The sequence below is a fragment of the Columba livia genome, chromosome 4 (assembly GCF_036013475.1).
Source record: "Columba livia isolate bColLiv1 breed racing homer chromosome 4, bColLiv1.pat.W.v2, whole genome shotgun sequence".
Classification (NCBI taxonomy): domain Eukaryota; kingdom Metazoa; phylum Chordata; class Aves; order Columbiformes; family Columbidae; genus Columba; species Columba livia.
The window spans coordinates 47109633-47127467 of NC_088605.1; the positions used below are offsets into that span (position 1 = coordinate 47109633).

The 17835-nt window shown below is 41.2% G+C and overlaps 1 protein-coding gene and 1 long non-coding RNA gene across 6 annotated transcripts in view; one reads left to right on the forward strand and one right to left on the reverse strand.

The window, feature by feature from the left end:
* LOC135579446 (uncharacterized) overlaps positions 1 to 12222 on the reverse strand; it is a 226406-nt gene extending 214184 nt beyond the window's left edge. Inside the window, exons 1-2 of one of the 2 annotated variants that reach the window (XR_010472535.1) lie at positions 12033 to 12222; positions 10631 to 10784 (exon numbers count right to left, since the gene is read on the reverse strand). This is a non-coding gene — a long non-coding RNA (uncharacterized LOC135579446). Of the gene's footprint in view, positions 1 to 8334; positions 9453 to 10630; positions 10785 to 12032 lie in introns of those variants that run through there. The other variant, XR_010472539.1, reaches the window with a different exon arrangement.
* GATB (glutamyl-tRNA amidotransferase subunit B) overlaps positions 12165 to 17835 on the forward strand; it is a 47795-nt gene continuing 42124 nt past the window's right edge. The window contains exons 1-2 of one of the 4 annotated variants that reach the window (XM_065062714.1): positions 12165 to 12358; positions 14405 to 14555. In XM_065062714.1, the coding sequence (XP_064918786.1) occupies positions 12213 to 12358; positions 14405 to 14555 (297 nt within the window). In that variant the 5' untranslated portion in view covers positions 12165 to 12212. Of the gene's footprint in view, positions 12359 to 12378; positions 12540 to 12754; positions 12867 to 14404; positions 14556 to 17835 lie in introns of those variants that run through there. The other 3 variants (XM_065062715.1, XM_065062716.1, XM_065062717.1) reach the window with 3 other exon arrangements.

Below are 17835 nucleotides of genomic sequence, written 5' to 3' on the forward strand. Positions count from 1 at the left end.
TTTTCTCATTCTTTATTAAGTTCAAATAAAATAATCCTGACTAAATGTATGTCTTTGCTTTCTGCGTATAACATTAAAAATAGATTTTTAAAACGGAATAGCTAGAGACTGTGAGACCCTTAGTGATTGGGAAGGACCAAGTAAACATGACCACAAGCAAGACTCTAATTACAGGACATCACAATTCACATAGAAACTATTATGGAAGGTAGTTTACCCATTTTCATTGAGGGTATAAGCTACTTTGCATTACCAAACACTATATACAATACAGTATGTCCAGACCTGCATGTTTCATAGCACAGCATATCATACTGCTCTTGTCCTTTGTGTTTTCCAGTCACTGACTACCAGTAGTAATATTTGTTTTTATGTCTGTCCATTTATTTTGTGTGTTTTCTTTCCAATTAACACTTAATTCCTCATCTCAGAACACTGTAAGAAAACAACAAACATACTTTGGGGAAGAGGACTCCAAGAGGAAGTTAAATCTCTCCCTCTCAGGACCTAAAAGAAATAGTAAGTTTTCCATGACTCACGTAGCAGCAATAAAATGCTCCCTGAACTAGATAGTTTCTATCTAGTACCATGAGACAGCAGATCATAACTGGAAAAAGAAAACCTCCTGATATACAGATGTAATTATTTCATCCATGCACAAGGCAGCTGCATATCTATTCAAAATAGCGTCTCCCTGAATTTCCATCTCAGTAACACAGGAAGCAGTAATCCAAAGTGTGCTGATGAGGCCAGATACATCACAGAGCCTTCCAATACACAGTCACTATTGCATGCCTGGCCTAGCAGAAAGGTCCTTCTGTACATTCATTAAAAACATATCGGTTGTCTAGTGCCTGGTACATACTTCATATGCAATCACGTATTTGCCTTAATCTATGTAAGTAGCAGAGAAAAGAGACCAAAAGTATTGTTAGAACAAAAGCCAGCAATGCATTCATATGCTGTTACCACTACTTAAGGCCCTAGAGTGAGCACCAGGAGAGAGAAAAATACTACCAGATAGGAAGCTGTGCTACCATACTATAAATGCTAATACTTGGAAAGAGAAAGGTGAAGGAGGTCGACACTGAGGTCCATCAGGGAGTGTGAAAAGGAGATCAACTGGTGGAGTAACTCCCTGGTGTGCCAGTCAGAAAGATCCCAGGGAGATAGTGCCCAAAAGGTGATGGACCCCCTGCCCTGTCAGGCAGAGGGGGAAGACCTGAGACAGCCCCTGCCCTGTCTCTGTCGGGCAGAGGTAGGGGACGAAAAAGATGACAAGCCTGGTGCACCCAACAGACTACTACCCACTGCTGATCTTCCAGACAGGTGGGGAGGAAACTGCATCCCACAGTCTGAGGGGAATGAAGAAAGATTTCAAGGCCTTGCAATGCATGGTGAAAGAGTCTGGGTCTCAAGTGATTTTCTCTTCCCTCCTTCCATTTTTGGGTGACGACATGGGATGGAATAGAAAAATTCAGTCCATAAATGATTGGCTACAAGACTGGTGCTACAGGCAGGGCTTTAGGTTCTTTGATAACGGCTGGTTTTATAAGACACCAGTCTCGACAGCGATACATGGGAAAGGTTTATCTCACAGAGGGAAAAGGATGTTGGAACAGGCATTAGCAGGGCTCATTTGGAGAGCTTTAAACTAGACTTGAAGAGGGATGGGGTTGTAGCTGGGCTTGCATCAGTGGGGCAGCACTCTAGTATTGATGAAGACTAGGAGGCCTCCCACACCCCTAGGGTGAAATTGGTGTGCTCAGCTTACTCCCTGAAATGCCTGGACACCAGTGCACACAGCATGGGGAATAAGCAAGAGGAGTTGGAAACCTGTGTTCAGGCAGGAGATTGTGATCTGGTGGCAATTACAGAGACATGGTGGGACAGCTCACATGACTGGAATGTGGTCATGGATGGCTATGTTCTTTTCAGGAAAGACAGGCCAGCCAGGCAATGTGGTGGAGTTGCTCTCTATGTGAGAGAGCAACTACAGTGTATTGAGTGCTGTCCAGGGGTGGATGAGGAGCGAGTTGAGAGTCTATGGGTGAGAATTAAGGGGCAGGCTGGCAGGGATGATACTGTTGTGGATGTCTATTACAGGCCACCAGATCAGGGTGAGGAAGTTTATGGGGCCTTCTACAGGAAGCTGAGAGCAGCCTCATAGTCACAAGCCCTGGTTTTTGTGGGGGATTTTAACTACCCTGATGTTTGCTGGAAGGACCATTCAGCCAGCCAGCCACAGTCCAGGAGGTTCCTCCAGTGCATTGATGATAACTTTCCAATGCAAATGGTGGAGGAGCCAACTAGGAGAGGAGCACTGCTGAATCTCATCCTCACTAACAAGGAGGGTCTGGTTGAAGCAGTAAAGGTTGAGGGCTGCCTTGGTTGCAGCGACCATGAATGGTGGAGTTCAGGATCTTGTGTGGCATGAACAGAATGGCAAGCAGAATTGCAAGCCTGGACTTAAGCAGGGCAAACTTTGGCCTTTTCAAGCAACTGCTAAGGGAAATGCCATGGGCAAGGCTGCTTGAAGTTAAAGGGGCCCAAGATAGTTGGTTAGCATTCAGGGATTGCTTCTACCAGGCTAAAGATCAGAGCATCCTGACATGTAGGAAGTCAAGGAAAGGAGCCAGGAGACCTGCATGGTTAAACATGGAACTGCTGGGTAAGCTCAAGTGGAAGAGGAGAGTTTACAGAACATGGAAGGTGAGGCTGGCCACTTGGGAAGAATATAAGTCTGTTGTCAGAGGATGTAGGGAGGCAACTAGGAAAGTTAAGGCTTCCTTAGAATTAAACCTGGCAAGAGGGGTCAAGGATAACAGAAAGAGCTTCTTCAAATACATGACAGATGAAACTAACACCAGAGGCAATGTAGGCCCACTGATGTATGGGGTGGGTGCCCTGGTGACGGAAAATACAGAGAAGCCAAAGTTACTGAATGCCTTCTTTGTCTCTGTCTACTCTGCTGGAAGCTGTCCTGAGGAGCCTTGTACCCTTGAGGCCCCAGAGGAAGTCGGGACAATAGAGGAGTTTGCCTTCGTTGATGAGGACTGGGTTAGGGAGTAATTATGCAATCTGGACATCCATAAATCCATGGGTCTGGATGGGATGCACCCATGGGTGCTGAGGCAGCTGGCTGAAGTAATTGCTAGGCCACTCTCCATCATCTTTGCCAAGTCTTGGGAAATAGGAGAGGTGCCTGAGGACTGAAGGAAAGCAAATGTTACTCCAGTCTTCAAAAAAGGCAAGAAGGAGGACCCAGGTAACTATACACCAGTAAGCCTCACCTCCATTCCTGGGAAACTGATGGAATGACTTATCCTTGGTGCCATCTCAAGACATATCACATATAAGAGGGTCATTAGGGGCAGTCAACATGGCTTCACCAAGGGGAAGTCGTGCTTGACCAACCTCATAGCCTTTTATGAAGGCATAACGAGGTGAATAGATGATGGCAGGGCGGTGGATGTGGTCTACCTTGACTTCAGTAAAGCCTTTGACACAGTCTCCCACAGCATCCTCACAGCTAAGTTAAGGAGGTGTGGTCTGGACAATAGAGTAGTGAGGTGGGTTGCAAACTGGCTTAAGGAGAGAAGCCAGAGAGTGGTAGTCAATGGTGCGGTGTCTAGTTGGAGGCCTGTATCTAGTGGAGTGCCTCAAGGGTTAGTACTGGGACCAGTATTATTCAATATATTCATCAATGATCTCGATGAGAGAATAGAGTACACTGGCAGCAAGTTTGCTGATGACACTGAGCTGGGAGGAGTGGCTGACATGCCAGAAGGCTGTGCTGCCATCCAGCGAGACCTGGACAGGCTGGCGAGTTGGGCGGGAAAAAATTTAATGAAATAGAACAAGGGCAATTGTAGAGTCTTGCATCTGGGTAGGAACAATCACAGGTTCTGGTATAAGCTGGGGAATGACCTATTAGAGAGAAGTGTAGGGGAAAGGGACCTGGGGATCCTGGTGGACAGCAGGATGACCATGAGCCAGCACTGTGCTCTTGTAGCCAGGAAGGCCAATGGCATCCTGCAGTGTATTAGAAGTGGGGTGGTTAGTAGGTTGAGAGAGGTTCTCCTTCCCCTCTACTCTGCCCCAGTGAGACCACATCTGGAATACTGTGTCCAGTTCTGGGCCCCTCAGTTCCAGAAGGACAGGGAACTGCTGGAGAGAGTCCAGTGTAGGGCAACAAAGATGGTTGAGGGAGTGGAGCATTTCCCTTACAAGAAAAGGCTGAGGAGCTGGGTCTCTATAGCTTGGAGAAGAGGAGACTGAGGGGTGACCTCATTAATGTTTACAGATATAGAAAGGGTGAGTGTCACAAGGATGGAGCCAGGCTGTTCTTGGTGACAACCAATGGTAAGACAAGGGGTAATGGGTTCAAACTGGAACACAAGAGGTTCCACTTAAATTTGAGAAGAAACTTCTCAGTGAGGATGACAGAACACTGGAACAGGCTGCCCAGGGGAGTTGTGGACTCTCCTACTCTGGAGACATTCAAAACTCACCTGGACACCTTCCTGTGTAGCCTCATCTAGGTGTTCCTGCTCTGGCAGGGGGATTGGACTAGACGATCTTTTGAGGTCCCTTCCAATCCCTAACATTACGGGATTCTGTGTGATTCTACGTACAGCAAAACTAGAAAAGTCAGTCTCTAAAGTCCATGAGTCAAAAGCATTACTGCAATTATCTAACACATTCTAACTCTTTTGGTTTTGGTTTAGTAGCAGTTTTGGGATCAATCTGAAACTCTGACTGAAATCCCTGAGAGTTTTGTTTGAATACAGCCTGTAGAAGCAGCCTTCTGACACAGCTGAAATGTGCTGTGCTGCTGTTAGCTTGTACTGAATTCCTTACACAGGGTGCTGTACCAGACAAGGCAAGTAGGAAACAGAAACTTCAAAGATTATCCAATTTATTAAAACATAATGAGCCATTAACCCAATACATGCAAATCACATACCACCTCTTCCATTCTGGCTTCAGACTGCAATTTACTTACCCGTTACTGAAGCACCTCAGTACCAAAGCAGTTACTTATTGATTAGTTAAGAAAAGTTTCTACAGAGAGAATTCCACTTCCATAATTGGAAGTACAAGGGGCAAATATAAGACAATGTGTAAAAAAAAAAAAAAAAAAAAAAAAAAACCACAACCAAAAAATACCCCCCCCAACAAACAAAAAACCCACAACAAAACAAAGCCCCACACAACTAAAAAACAACACAAAACCAAAGCCCCCCAAAACCAGCACATAATTCTTTTCCTTACCTTTAAAATAATAGTAAAAAAGCTATTCTACTATTAGTGTCCTTTATACACTGGCATACAGCTTAAATACAGCTGTTATCCAAACGACTGCAAAATTATTCATATTTTTTCTAAGGAATAAACTGGAAAACAAATGCGCTCTTATAAAATACACACAAAACACTACCCCAAGAGTCTTCAACGGGACCACACAAGCAAGCAGATCACAAGTTCAAAACAAAATAGATTCTGGTTAGTCAGCAGCCTCTCTGAAATAGGCTGCTGTTACTGCTGGGTAGCAGTTTACACCAGTCACCATGAACTGATGGTGCCACAGAAAGCCCAAGAACAGAATAAACTACAAATGATTAAATACTTGATTCCACTTTGTTAGCAGCCCTTTCCATTAGGGCACTAGATACACAAGTAACAGAACAGGTAATATGTTTGTGCTGCTTCTGTGTGTTCTGTCCTGTTTTGTACCCAAAGGCAGGTTGTCACAATATGACTGTTTACAAGCTCTCAATACCTATGAATAACACACTAACCATCTTTACCAGGTCCATGGAGAAATAACAACCAGTCATAACCAGGATTCAAAAGCAATGAGTCTTTCAGAGTCTGTGGGGTCAAGGGAGGAAGCAAGCAACAAACAGCATCCCTCTATGCAATCTACTAAATAGTGGTACTTTCTTCTGTATTTCATTAAGCACTCTGCTATTTGAGTATTTGGCACTTACGTAGGAATAAGTATTATTTAAATTGTGAGATGGATGAATAATTTCAAGGGCACTGCCATTCTCTCCTCATTGTCAGAAGGAAGCAATGCTTACCTTTTTTATTTTGCTATAAGAAAAGTTACCAAACACACAGGTATATCGTATATACAATATAGAGAGGAAAAAGACCCAACAAACACCACAAACATTCTTGTCACTTATTAAAAGAAGCAGAACATAAATCAGATTTTGCTTCTAATGCCACAGGCACTGTGGGAAGATGAGGACAGCAGTGCAACTATATAAGTAATAAAAGTTTAAAAAAAAAAAAATTATGTCTCAGAGTAAAGACATTATATCCAGCAGGATAAGGGTTTTGACCTGTGTTCTTCAAGCCCACTCAGGTGATGCATAACACAATGTATAGCTGCATACATTTGAAGACAAGGAATATACAGTCTTGAAAAAAAAAAAAAAAACCTTATAAATCAATCCTGAACAAGCAAAACAAAAGTCTGTGTTGTTGCATAGAAAAGAGGTGAGACAAGGCTGTCTCACTTCAAGATCTGGAACCTTATTCCAAGCTTTTGAGTGCTTATCTGCAGTATTTTCCCTCTTTTTCTTCATTTACATTTCTTCTCTGTTTTCAGTGCAGTAATTAATCACAAAATTTCATATGGTCAACAGCTTTAGTTCACATCCTATTGCTTCAGACAATTAAAAACAATCCTTAGTGTTAAGGATAATAAAGGCATGCCCTAAAAGCACTGCACTAATGCTCTGGAACATAATTTTCTCTTAAAATATAACCTCTTCAAGTTAGCTTCAACTTACAAGTAATCCTATATTTTAAAGAAATCCCTCTCTGAAAAGGGGTAACTTGACAGGATTTAAACTTGAGACTATCTTTAGATTGGTTTTGATTAAAAAACTAATTTCAGACTAAAATAATGTCATTATTATAACTGGCTTACTCCAAGCATTATGTTGCTTGACAACTCTTTCAAATAATTCCTTCACTTTATTCATGACAGAGGAGTCAATAATAATTGAAGGTATTGTTGATTATTAATGCCATCTCTCAGACAGGGAAAACACTTTGACATGTATTCTTCATTTGACTGTTCAACTAAAATTTTTCTTCTTTAACAAATTTAGCGTAGATCTTTGTGTCTATTTTTTCCTGGGATGGGCTGTCAGCTGGAATCTTGTAATTGAGTATATGAAACTGAAGCTATAAACAATTTAAAAGGATACCAGAATGGACAATCTATACCTCAAGCACAGTTTGGAAGGTATAGTTTGTCTAAAATTAAATACTTTGACAAGCATCAAGACTATGTCAGGCTACGTTCAGAGATTAGGAGTTAGTCTTGTACTTCGTACAATAGCATTTAATGTCTTCTCTTATCCTGGGATCAAGTGAGAAAGTTCTTGTTCAAGTACTGGTTATGTGAAACAACATGCTGCTGAAATCTTATATTCCTGACCTTCTATACAAGTCATAGATAGCCTGAAACAAGAGTTGTGGCTCTTAATTTAGGAAGTAACAGGCTTCAGACATAACACAGCTCTTTGAAATTGCAGTTGAAAATTGTAAATAGAAGAAATAGAATACACAAAAACGCAATGCAAAAAGTAATAAAACACAGGAACAATTCAGTCTCACTTCTACATGTTTTTTCTCTGCTCCATAAAGAACAAAAAAGGATGAATGGAAAACCAAAGGCTACAAAAAAACATTTTAAAGGCTTTCTTGCAGATGCCAACACACATATACTAGGGAGAATATACTAGTATATTTTAGATCAGCCAAAATATTATTAATCATTTTCTTCTGCATGCTCCTTTAGACACTACACACATAAGGTTCACACAGTAAGTTTATAGACTCTAATCTAGGCACTTTGGCCTAGTCTCTACTATTTCCAAATGTAGTTCCCATTGCTTGAAAAACATACTATAAAAGAAAACCACCACAACACATTCCTTGTAGACTGAACTGTATCTAAACATAAACCCAATATGATTCCTGAATTAGGACTCAAACATTTAGAAAACATTGTATATTATAATAAGTCCAAACCAGAAGGAGTTACAGAAGGAGTGATCACCCTAGAAACAAATCATACCAATTTCCAACTAAAAAAAAAAAAAAAATAAATCCCTAGGCAGCTGGAAATCATACCAAAAGTAGCATAGGCTCATAATGCGAATTTTCTAATAACATAGTCAAGACACAACACCAATGCAGCAATGATATACTAGGAAAACCTCTTACGCCTATAATAGCTGAACTTTACACTACAAAAATAAAGAGTTTAATGTATTAAACAATAGGATTAGCAGTAATACTCACCATAAGACACAATTAGTGGTGCTGAACTCCCTCAAACACTACTTTAGTGGAACAGGCTGTAAGGGTCCCCAGCTACAGTAAGCCCAGTAACCACTTTGCTTTCAACTACCTCAGTGGACTGAGACAAAAAGAACACACTATGTACCAAAGTGCTAGTTTGCAAGATCACCAACACCTGATTCACATCACAGGTGTGGTCACTTGCTCATTGTAGCACTCCTGGGCATGACATGTCATGTGAAAACCAGCACAGAAAAGGTTTTCTCATGGCTGAACTAAAGATAAAGGTTTTCTCCTACAACACAGCCTCTGAGGAACAGTGAATTAACCTTTTGCAGTAATATCACTATCTGCATGTTACTTTTATATTTCTATTACTGTTTATAAGAATGGCTTGTGCATACATATTTACTGTGTTAGTTTTTTCCAGCTGAGTCTTGCCCTTATTTTCAACTTGTCGTAACACTTTTATGAAATAAAATGGCACTACCTGTCTGTCCATAGAAATTGATGCCACTTTGTATATTAATACACTTTGCTAAAAGACCCCTCAAATCATGAGGCCATTCACATTACCCATTCTATTGCTGCACACACCCACACATGGTCAGCAGATCATACAAGGCAGCTCCCTTAGCTCCCTAAATACTGTATCTAGTGATCAAGAGAAACACTATTTTCCAATCTGCAAGATCAGATATATTGTTTTGTATTTGCCATCTCCCATTATTGGTAGGTAGATGAATTGAATCAATAATCGAGGCTGAAAATCATTGTGCTTATTAGTTGAAAGTTTCAGAAAAAGAAGAAAATTTATCTTTATACCTGTGGAGAAAAAAAAAGGCTTTCAAGGTACAGGGTGATTTTAGGGGCCTAAAAGTTTGAAAACATCCCTTACCATAGTTTACTTCCAAACTTAACAATCCTCTTAATTACTCTTCCCTGTAGGGCAATGTCTGATTATTTGATAGACTATGGATGTACACTTCCAAAAGTCACATTCTCTGCTTCAAAATCTAACAGAGGCTCCTGCCTGTTCCTTATTTCACTCACTGAAATAAGACACTGCAGACAGCCTGTGAGGTATCTAACAAACACCCCAGTCTGCACTTTGGTACATAGTGTGTTCTTTTTGTCTCAGTCCACTGAGGTAGTTGAAAGCAAAGTGGTTATTGGGCTTACTGTAGCTGGGGACCCTTACAGCTATACCAAAAGGAGATCTCATGGTCCACAAAAGACCTAAGCATGTGTGCTAAACATGGCTTGCAAGAAAGCAGATCTAGAGCTCAGACCCTAAAAACTGAAATTCAGAGAGATCTTCTTTCAAATAAATGGGACAGACTGCATGTTTATGGCTTAAATCATATGCTGTTGGGCTTTCGTCTTCTACAAAATTCCAATATCCTCTCAGGCATTGGTTAAATTCCTGCAGTAATATGAAACTCAGAGCAAACTATCTCCTGGATCTACCCTCTCTAAGACAGAAGTCTACACAGTTAGTGCTGAACTATCATTGTACAAATCTTTATGCAGTGCTGGAGATACTTTCCTATTCCAAGCCACAGCATGATCTATACACACAGCACAAAGTAGAGGCTGCGGCCTAGGGTATATAAGGAACAAATATGTAGCCTTTCCTACCTCAAAGTAAGCTGCTGGGAAAGGCAATTATTCCCTGCTTCTCTGTGATTGATCAGCTTCCTGTATATGGATGTGTGAGCTTTCATCTATTACCTACTTGGTCACTGGCACAGGTCTGCAGAGAAAAATGTCTTTCTAATAGGATTTTTTTCCGGGAAAGAAATTAAAGTTGCATCAAGACAATTTTAATCACGAACAGTGGCACTTTCCAATCCTCCTTTGTATGTAAGGTAATACCCATACAGCTAAAAGTACCAGGGGAATTGTTTGGGATGCGGAAGGTGGATTTCAACCCCTCTGTGCTGTCTACTCCCTTTCCAAGTAGTCCTTATTATATCAGGATAACAAGCTTAAAAGAAAGTCAAATAATCTGAAAACATTTTTATACTAGTGAAGCATTTTAGAGCTACATTCAGAACCTATCCTCATAGCTGAGTTGAAATAACCTGTCAATCCCTACGAAGTATCAAGTAATAATTAAATCCAGAGTTCAAGGAGGACAATCGTGAAAGGAATACATTTGTTGCAGAAATAACAATCATATACTTCAGCCTGAATGGCATTCTTCATCACAATACATTGCATAAGCCCCACACAAAGTCCAAAAGACAATGAATGGGGTTTTCCTCCTATCAAAGTTACCAAAAACTCTTACCTGTTCCATTGACTTAAATAATGCTATACAGGCTCTACATTAGGTTATCTCATATCAGAAGAGGTTCGCAGAAGGAGAGAAGGCAAAGGGTCACTCCGATGTTCTTTCATTCTCCACAACACGTCCGAGGTCACCTGTGGCCAGTTCTTCTTTACTGGAAAGGAATTTTGTCTTGGTCACACTTTAATATACAAGGGAGGGATACTCCCCAAGAAAAAGAATGCCACAAACTCGTTAAACTAAGCTATATTGTACAAGTAACTGTAGATCAGTGTCTGTTGAAAGTATTGCTCACCTGGTTGTTCTTATGAAGAACATCCTGTTAATTTAACTAATTTAAAATATAAATATATTAGAAAAATAGTGCTATGGAACAACCATTATGAAACATTTTCTTAGTTAGATAAATTTTGTTCTACATGATTCTGAACCACTCAGCATCTCATATTTGACCTCGGGAAGACAAGAGGGTAAAAAAGTTGCAAGATAGTGTCAAGTGCTTATGTACACCACTGTCCTCTGCTGGAAGAAATCAGTCTAACTCATATGTTTGTGACTGATTAGCTTCTATTAGCAGTTACTGACATATAGCAAAGATGACATAAGCAACAGCTAATGTAGATTCCCATTTAAGCTCCACAGGCCTGTGGCTTAGGACAGAAGGTTGCTAATTCTATCGTCTGTACAATGTGGCTGAGTAAACAGCATTTAAGATGTTTGCATATGCCCCAAACAGTTTTCTTCATTACTGCATATTTGTACAGCAATAACACCCCCAGGCCTCACAGAAACTGGACCTTGCTGCTCTCCATACACAGAGTTAAAATCTAAGATTGCAGCTGCACGGTACCATATAATTTGATGCCCAAGATTTACAAAATGTCATCTGTAAAACAGCAGCTAGTGTCAGCATGACACCAAAGGAAAACCACACACCCAAGGACCTGAGTATAAGACAATCTAAACAACAGCTAAAAGAAAGACACAATCACTGTCTTTTGCTTCAGCATTTCTAGGACTGACCTAGTTTTCTCAGAACAGATGCAGGCCCAAGTCTCGAGGCCCCTCAAGACCCTCTCTGACTGCAGTACAGCTGCTTCCCGCACTAACGCTACTACACTTTTGAGTGCCAGGGAAATACCTCTCAGGGAGGAGGTAAGCAGGGGAGCTGTGTGTGAGGAAGACTTGCACCCGCCTGCTAACAGGTGCCACTACAATGAGACACGAAGGCAGAGGAGGCCTTTCCAGAGCAAAGGTGAGGAACAGAAGCCCCACGTTCACCCCAAGCTGAGCAGCGCCAGTCATCACCCAGCCCCTGGTAAAGACGTGGAAGTGTGTGCCTGCACCTGACTCCCCACCCTCTACCCTGAGGAGCAGCAGAACTTCCCACAACGCCACTCACAGCCGCTGCCCCGCCCGCCCTCGAGGTGCCAGCCTGGGCGGGGAAGGAGCGGGCACGAAGAGGGGCCTGCCGGGAGCTGTAGTCCGTGTCCCGACCCGCCGCTCCGCGCAGCCGTCCCGCTCGCCGGACTACATTTCCCAGGGAGCGCCGCGGGAGCCTCTCAGCGAGGAGCAAGGCAAAATGGCGGCGGTGGTGGTGCGGGGGTGCGGCGGGGTCTGGCGCCGGACGTGGCAGCGCGGCGCTAGGGGTCCCGGTCCCGCCCCCCGCGGGCAGCACGCTGTCGCCTGTAACGCGAGAGGCGGGGCAGTGCCGGCGGGGAAGAGCGGGTACGGTGCTGGTGCGGCGCGGGGAGAGGTGCCGGTGGAGGTGGTTCTCCGCTGAGGCTTCCCGCCCTCAGGGCGTAGCTGCAGGGAGGGGGCCGGGCCCGGGGCCGCTGTTGGGCCCGAGAGCCACGTCTGCGGGAGCTGTGCGGCTGGGTGGGAGCGGCAGGGCCGCCAGCTGAGCAGTGTGAGTCAGCTACAGCTTGCTGGTGGGACATCACGTCCTCAGCACCCGTTTACCTCACACCCCTTCCCAAACCTCCTAAACTAGGGGTGTCAAACTCGTTTTCACTGGGGGCCACATCAGCCTCGCCGTTGCCTTTGAAGGCTGATGTGGCCCCCGGTGAAAAACGAGTTTGACACCCCTGGCTTAAACAGTGTTAATCTTTGCAGTGGGGCCGCGTCCCTCTGGCTCGTTGGGCTGTGACAAAGGGCAGACGCAGTGCAAGCAAATTAGAAAGCGATAGCCCTCGCGTGTTCGGAGTATAAACAACAAGGGCCGCACCAATTCTTCGTGAGTGTTTTCAAAGGGTTATTCTGGTCCAAAGAAGCTTGCTCTTCCAGTGGAGGATTGTGAAACTTTGACAGTGTGCATGGAATTGAGTATTTTATTCCTGCTGCTGCTCTGAGTTACAGCCTGCACAAGCTAACGTGTTCTCTGGTGAAATCGGGGTTTCTTTCTGCACAGCTCATCACCTAAGAAGTTGTGCAGACACTGGCACAAGTATGCTACTGATTCTTTAGAGACACAAATAAACATAAACCTTGAACAAACATGGCAAGAATCTCCAGGTTTCTTGTCAGTGTTGTTAGTAGGACTTGAGGACTGGCTGATGCACATATTTTTTTATGCAAGTGTATGCCAACACACCGATTAAGTGGAGCTTAATGCAGTTTTTAATGTCATGATGTGTTGGGGATGCACTTCTAAAGAATGCAGGAAACAATTACTTAAATTTGCCTCCAAAATTAAAAACAAACCTAAACCAACCTAACGTTTTTCCTAAGCCTTGAGGCATTGTTATGCATAGTTGAAAATACCAAAGAAAATGTGTCAGTGAAATAAAGTGTATTAGATTCTTTGACATCTGAACCTTATTCCTTTATGATAATCATCTTCATCCTAAAGCAGCTATTAAGGTGGTATCTGCATCACTAGTTTGGCGTTTGTAGGAATGTCCTCAGCTGTTGCAGGGCAGACAGAGAACTAAAATCTTGAAAATATATTACGTTAACCTTTGGAAGGAACATTGTACTTGATATATTTGTTTGAAGTTTTTCCATAGCTCACTTATATCCTATAGCTATCTGGGTACTTACACTGCTGAAGTATTCTGCCATAGAAATGTGATTTCATCACTGAATATTATTTGTGCCACTTCATTTGTACAAGGCCAGATAATTACTTACAGAAACTGTCAAGCAATTCATACTGTAAAGGTGACCTTTTTCTCTTGTCCATATAAAGGTTATGGATGTGAGAATTGCAGTTACTTTTTAGATGAGACAGAGAAGCTTTATTCTGTGGAATATATTCAGAGGACAGTAGCTCTCATGTTGAAGTGATGATTTCTCTATTACCAGATTACTAATGTTTATGCAAATATGCTACTAACACTGCTCTAGAGAGCCACCTTTCCCAGCATGCAAGTGACTAGCTAACAATACATAATTTATTATGCCACCTGTCTGTTGGAGATTTATAAAGCTACCTGAGAAGTAATTGATATTTATGATGATTTTGTGATTTTCACAAAGTACCAAATTAGGGTTCATCCAGCATGCAAATTTGCCTCATTAATTTCTCTAAGATTTCTCATGTAAGGGAAAGTTTAAAGTTTCAGACCATTATGTTTCTTTTTTTAATTGCATTATTTTCTGTATATAATGAAGACACTTAGCTATACAATCTCCTCTGTATATGTTGTCAGTTAGTTCTCCAGTATTGCAGCACAACTTTTGCCATTACACTGTAGATGAATTTACAACATAATTTACAATTTTTTACAACTATAATTTAATTTTATTTCCGTTCTTCTCTTTGCTTTTCAGTCCTGCGCCATGGGTGCCAGTTGTGGGTCTGGAAATTCATGCACAGATCAGTTCCAACTCAAAACTTTTCTCTGGTTCCCAAGTCCAGTTTGCAGCACCTCCTAACTCTTTGGTATCTTTCTTTGATGCATCTTTACCTGGAACTTTACCAGTAAGTTATGCTTCAACTTAATTATATCAGGATTTACATCAGACAGCTTTGAGTATGTGTCTAGTATTTTGTGCTTCCCAAGATTTGACTATAGAACTGCTCTTACATATTTTTCTATTTTCTGGTTGGTTGATAACATGAAATGCCAAGTGCTGTTTCTTTTCAGTTCACTCACTCCCTAGTTATCACTACAGAAACTTGATATCCTCTGCAAAGGAAAAAATGAGGAGTATCTCTTCAACATGTTGAATGAATCGCAGCATTTCTCTGAGACCAGCGTGGGTGTATTTGGTTAGTATGCCACACAGGAAATTCCTTAGATATGGGAGATACTTAAAATCCTATGAGAGGAGAACATCTTAGACTTCTGAGTGGCCACTTGATGTTACTTTGCCATATGTTTGTTTATGTAGCTGTCATTTGCCATTTGGAATGTCTCACTATGGAGGTACTTATCTTCCTAAGCAGAAAGTCTCTGATTTAGGAAAGTGTCAGCCATTCCTATTTCCAGAGCAAAACAATTACCTAATAAGTCTGAATAGCCAGCTAGCACATAACAATGCGATTTATTAGTGACATCATAAATTTTTGAAGTCACGGCTAATTATAACTTTGTGATGGCTGTGACAGTACTGCTGTAGAATTCTCTGGAAATCTAACAAGTTTAATATAAAAATAATCCTTAAAAAGTATAATATAAGCTCTTACTATACAGCGAAAATAAATGTGGAATAGACTTAGCATTGCCTCATGCAACAAGCATGCAGGGACTGTAATAGAGTGAAATTATTTAATGCAAAAGTGTTTCAGAGAGTATTAGAGTGGAAGCTTGAATTCCAGTTGCAGATTTATTTTATTTTTAATCTATTGGAAGCTTTTCATCACCATAATACAGCCTTAAATAATATTCTAAAATTGAGAATTAACTTCTGGCTGGATTTCTAGGGTCGCGATACATGCTGTGTGATCCTTAAATGAGAAATAAGTTGATGTATTCATTCTGTATTTGCAAAAGTCTTGAAATCTAAGGAAGTGAATTTTAGGTGCTAATATAATTTGGACTTCACTGTGGTGTCAGTGGCAATTCAGGGCTGAGTTTCAGATCTAGCTATATTGAAATTTTGAAAACTTTCCAGAGAGAATGAGAATCTTATGCAGTTATTTGGTTTTAGAAGAATCTAGCTAGAATTAAACATGGAAAATTAGTTCCTTGCATTTGGAGGCAAGACTAGGTTAGAGAATTAATATTTAGAAAATTTAAAAGGGTTCAGGATTTTGGCTTCAGCCCTTCTACTGTACATTCTATTAATGAGCAGAAATCCTCTTAAATGGTCTAATGCTTATCTTCAGCCAAGTAGAAAAACTGTTATTGAATGAACAAAAATGAGTATTTATGAAGAGTTTCATTTTTATATATGTTACTGTTTTGGGGTGGGTTTTTTTTTTTGCTTTTTGCTCTGGTGAAGTGCTTTACAGATGAGGTCTCACAAAGGTCTGACCTTTGTGAGAAAACCCCAGTACATGTGGGCTTTGACAGAGAATACAGCTGCACCTGACAAGCAACAGCAGGATGGTTAGCTTAATTTAAAAGTAGTGATGCTATGTTAGCTTCTACCAGCTGCTTTTAGCTGTAGGAAGAGAAGAAAGATTTTTCTCACTGTAGTACTGGCGAAAATAGAGTTGCAAGTGAATGTTAGAAAATAACATGTTCTTGCATGTTAGAATTTGGCACAAAATCCAGTCAGTAATCATAGCTTTATTTTCCCCTTGTACTTGCTGCACAGGAATTAATGTTAGAGACGGATGCTTGTTCTGGAATCAAACAGTTGGCCTTGTTTTCTTGAAATAACTATATATATTTGTACATGGTAATAGTATCTGAAGCAGAATTGGATTTTGCTGTATTTTGAAAGATGGAATGTAGTTTTTGAAAATGTCCCAGTATTTGTAAAAAAAACAAACAAACAAACAAAAAAAACCACAACAAAACAAAAAATCACAAATGTTTATATTATTGCTGAATAAGTCTCTTTAGAAGGTAAATATTTGGCCTTTCCTTTGGATTCTGTTTTGTTGAGAAAGGAAAAAATAGGAGCAAAGTTTAATACTGTAGTTGTGCTGTCCGTAGCAGAGAATAACAGCTGTTATAAACTGAGAACTATGGGGACACTTTTCAGTGTCACAGGGATTTAAATTTACTGTGGGACCATGAAGTGGTTGTGATAGACAACCATGCTAGTATTTGCTGTTTCACATCGGGACCAGAAAGAATAGTGCTAAAGGGAACTTTTCTGATTGCTGTATGTTTCTGGGTCACTTTTGAGTGTGGGTGTGAGCCTTTGCTGCACTCCCCACAGGAGAGGGGAAACTAGAATAATATATTTAGCCCTGCTGCATCTTTCCTCTTCATATTTTTTTCCTGTAATGCAATACAGCTTATTTTATGCTTTTGCTGCAAGTAGGCCTTAGGAGGACCATCACAGAGTTAGTGTCATGGCTATTTCACTGTGCTGCTCTCATAATGTACCTGTGAGAGCCAACTACAGGCAAGACCAGCTATGCAGATACACTCCTCTTTGGCATGAGACAGCAAAAAAGATGTGGCAAAGCTTTGGTTGAAAAAGTAAATTTAGAAGTAACGAGACTGGACAGCATGTTCCATGCTAGTCCGTACGCTTTTTGTGCCCTGTGGTGATGGAGCCCCTCGCCACTAGATCAGATAGCAGCTCAAATAACGAATGCTCTCCTTTCTTTGAGACTGCATATGACTGCATTACGTTTCATGTAATGAAATATTCAAATGCCTGATTCTTTTACCTGCTGAATGGATTTGGCAATGATCTTAGCTTGGTGCCTTCAGAGGACGGGTTATAAAGGAAGTATTGCGCTACACGTGCTGGCATACAGTGTATCCTACCTACAGATTGATCTAAAATTCTTCTGAGGATCCATGGAGGTGGTTGCACTGGTGGTCTGATTTATCCCCTTTGACAAGTCTGAGAATTTTTGTAAAGGTTTATGAAGATAAGACTGGGCTCACAAAAAGAGAATCCATAATTATCTATTCTGATTATTGAGGTGACTGACTAAAGGTTAATTATAGCTCAGCCACAGAAATAAGATGGTAGATCTAGTAGCTAAGGGCTGAAACCGTTTTGTCTGTGCTTAGTCTTTGTCGCTAATCACACCAAAAGATGCACATTTTATATTTGTCTCCTGTATGACTGAAGTGAAAGCCTGATCCTATTTCTTTGTAGGCAAGTGTATGAAGAAATAATCT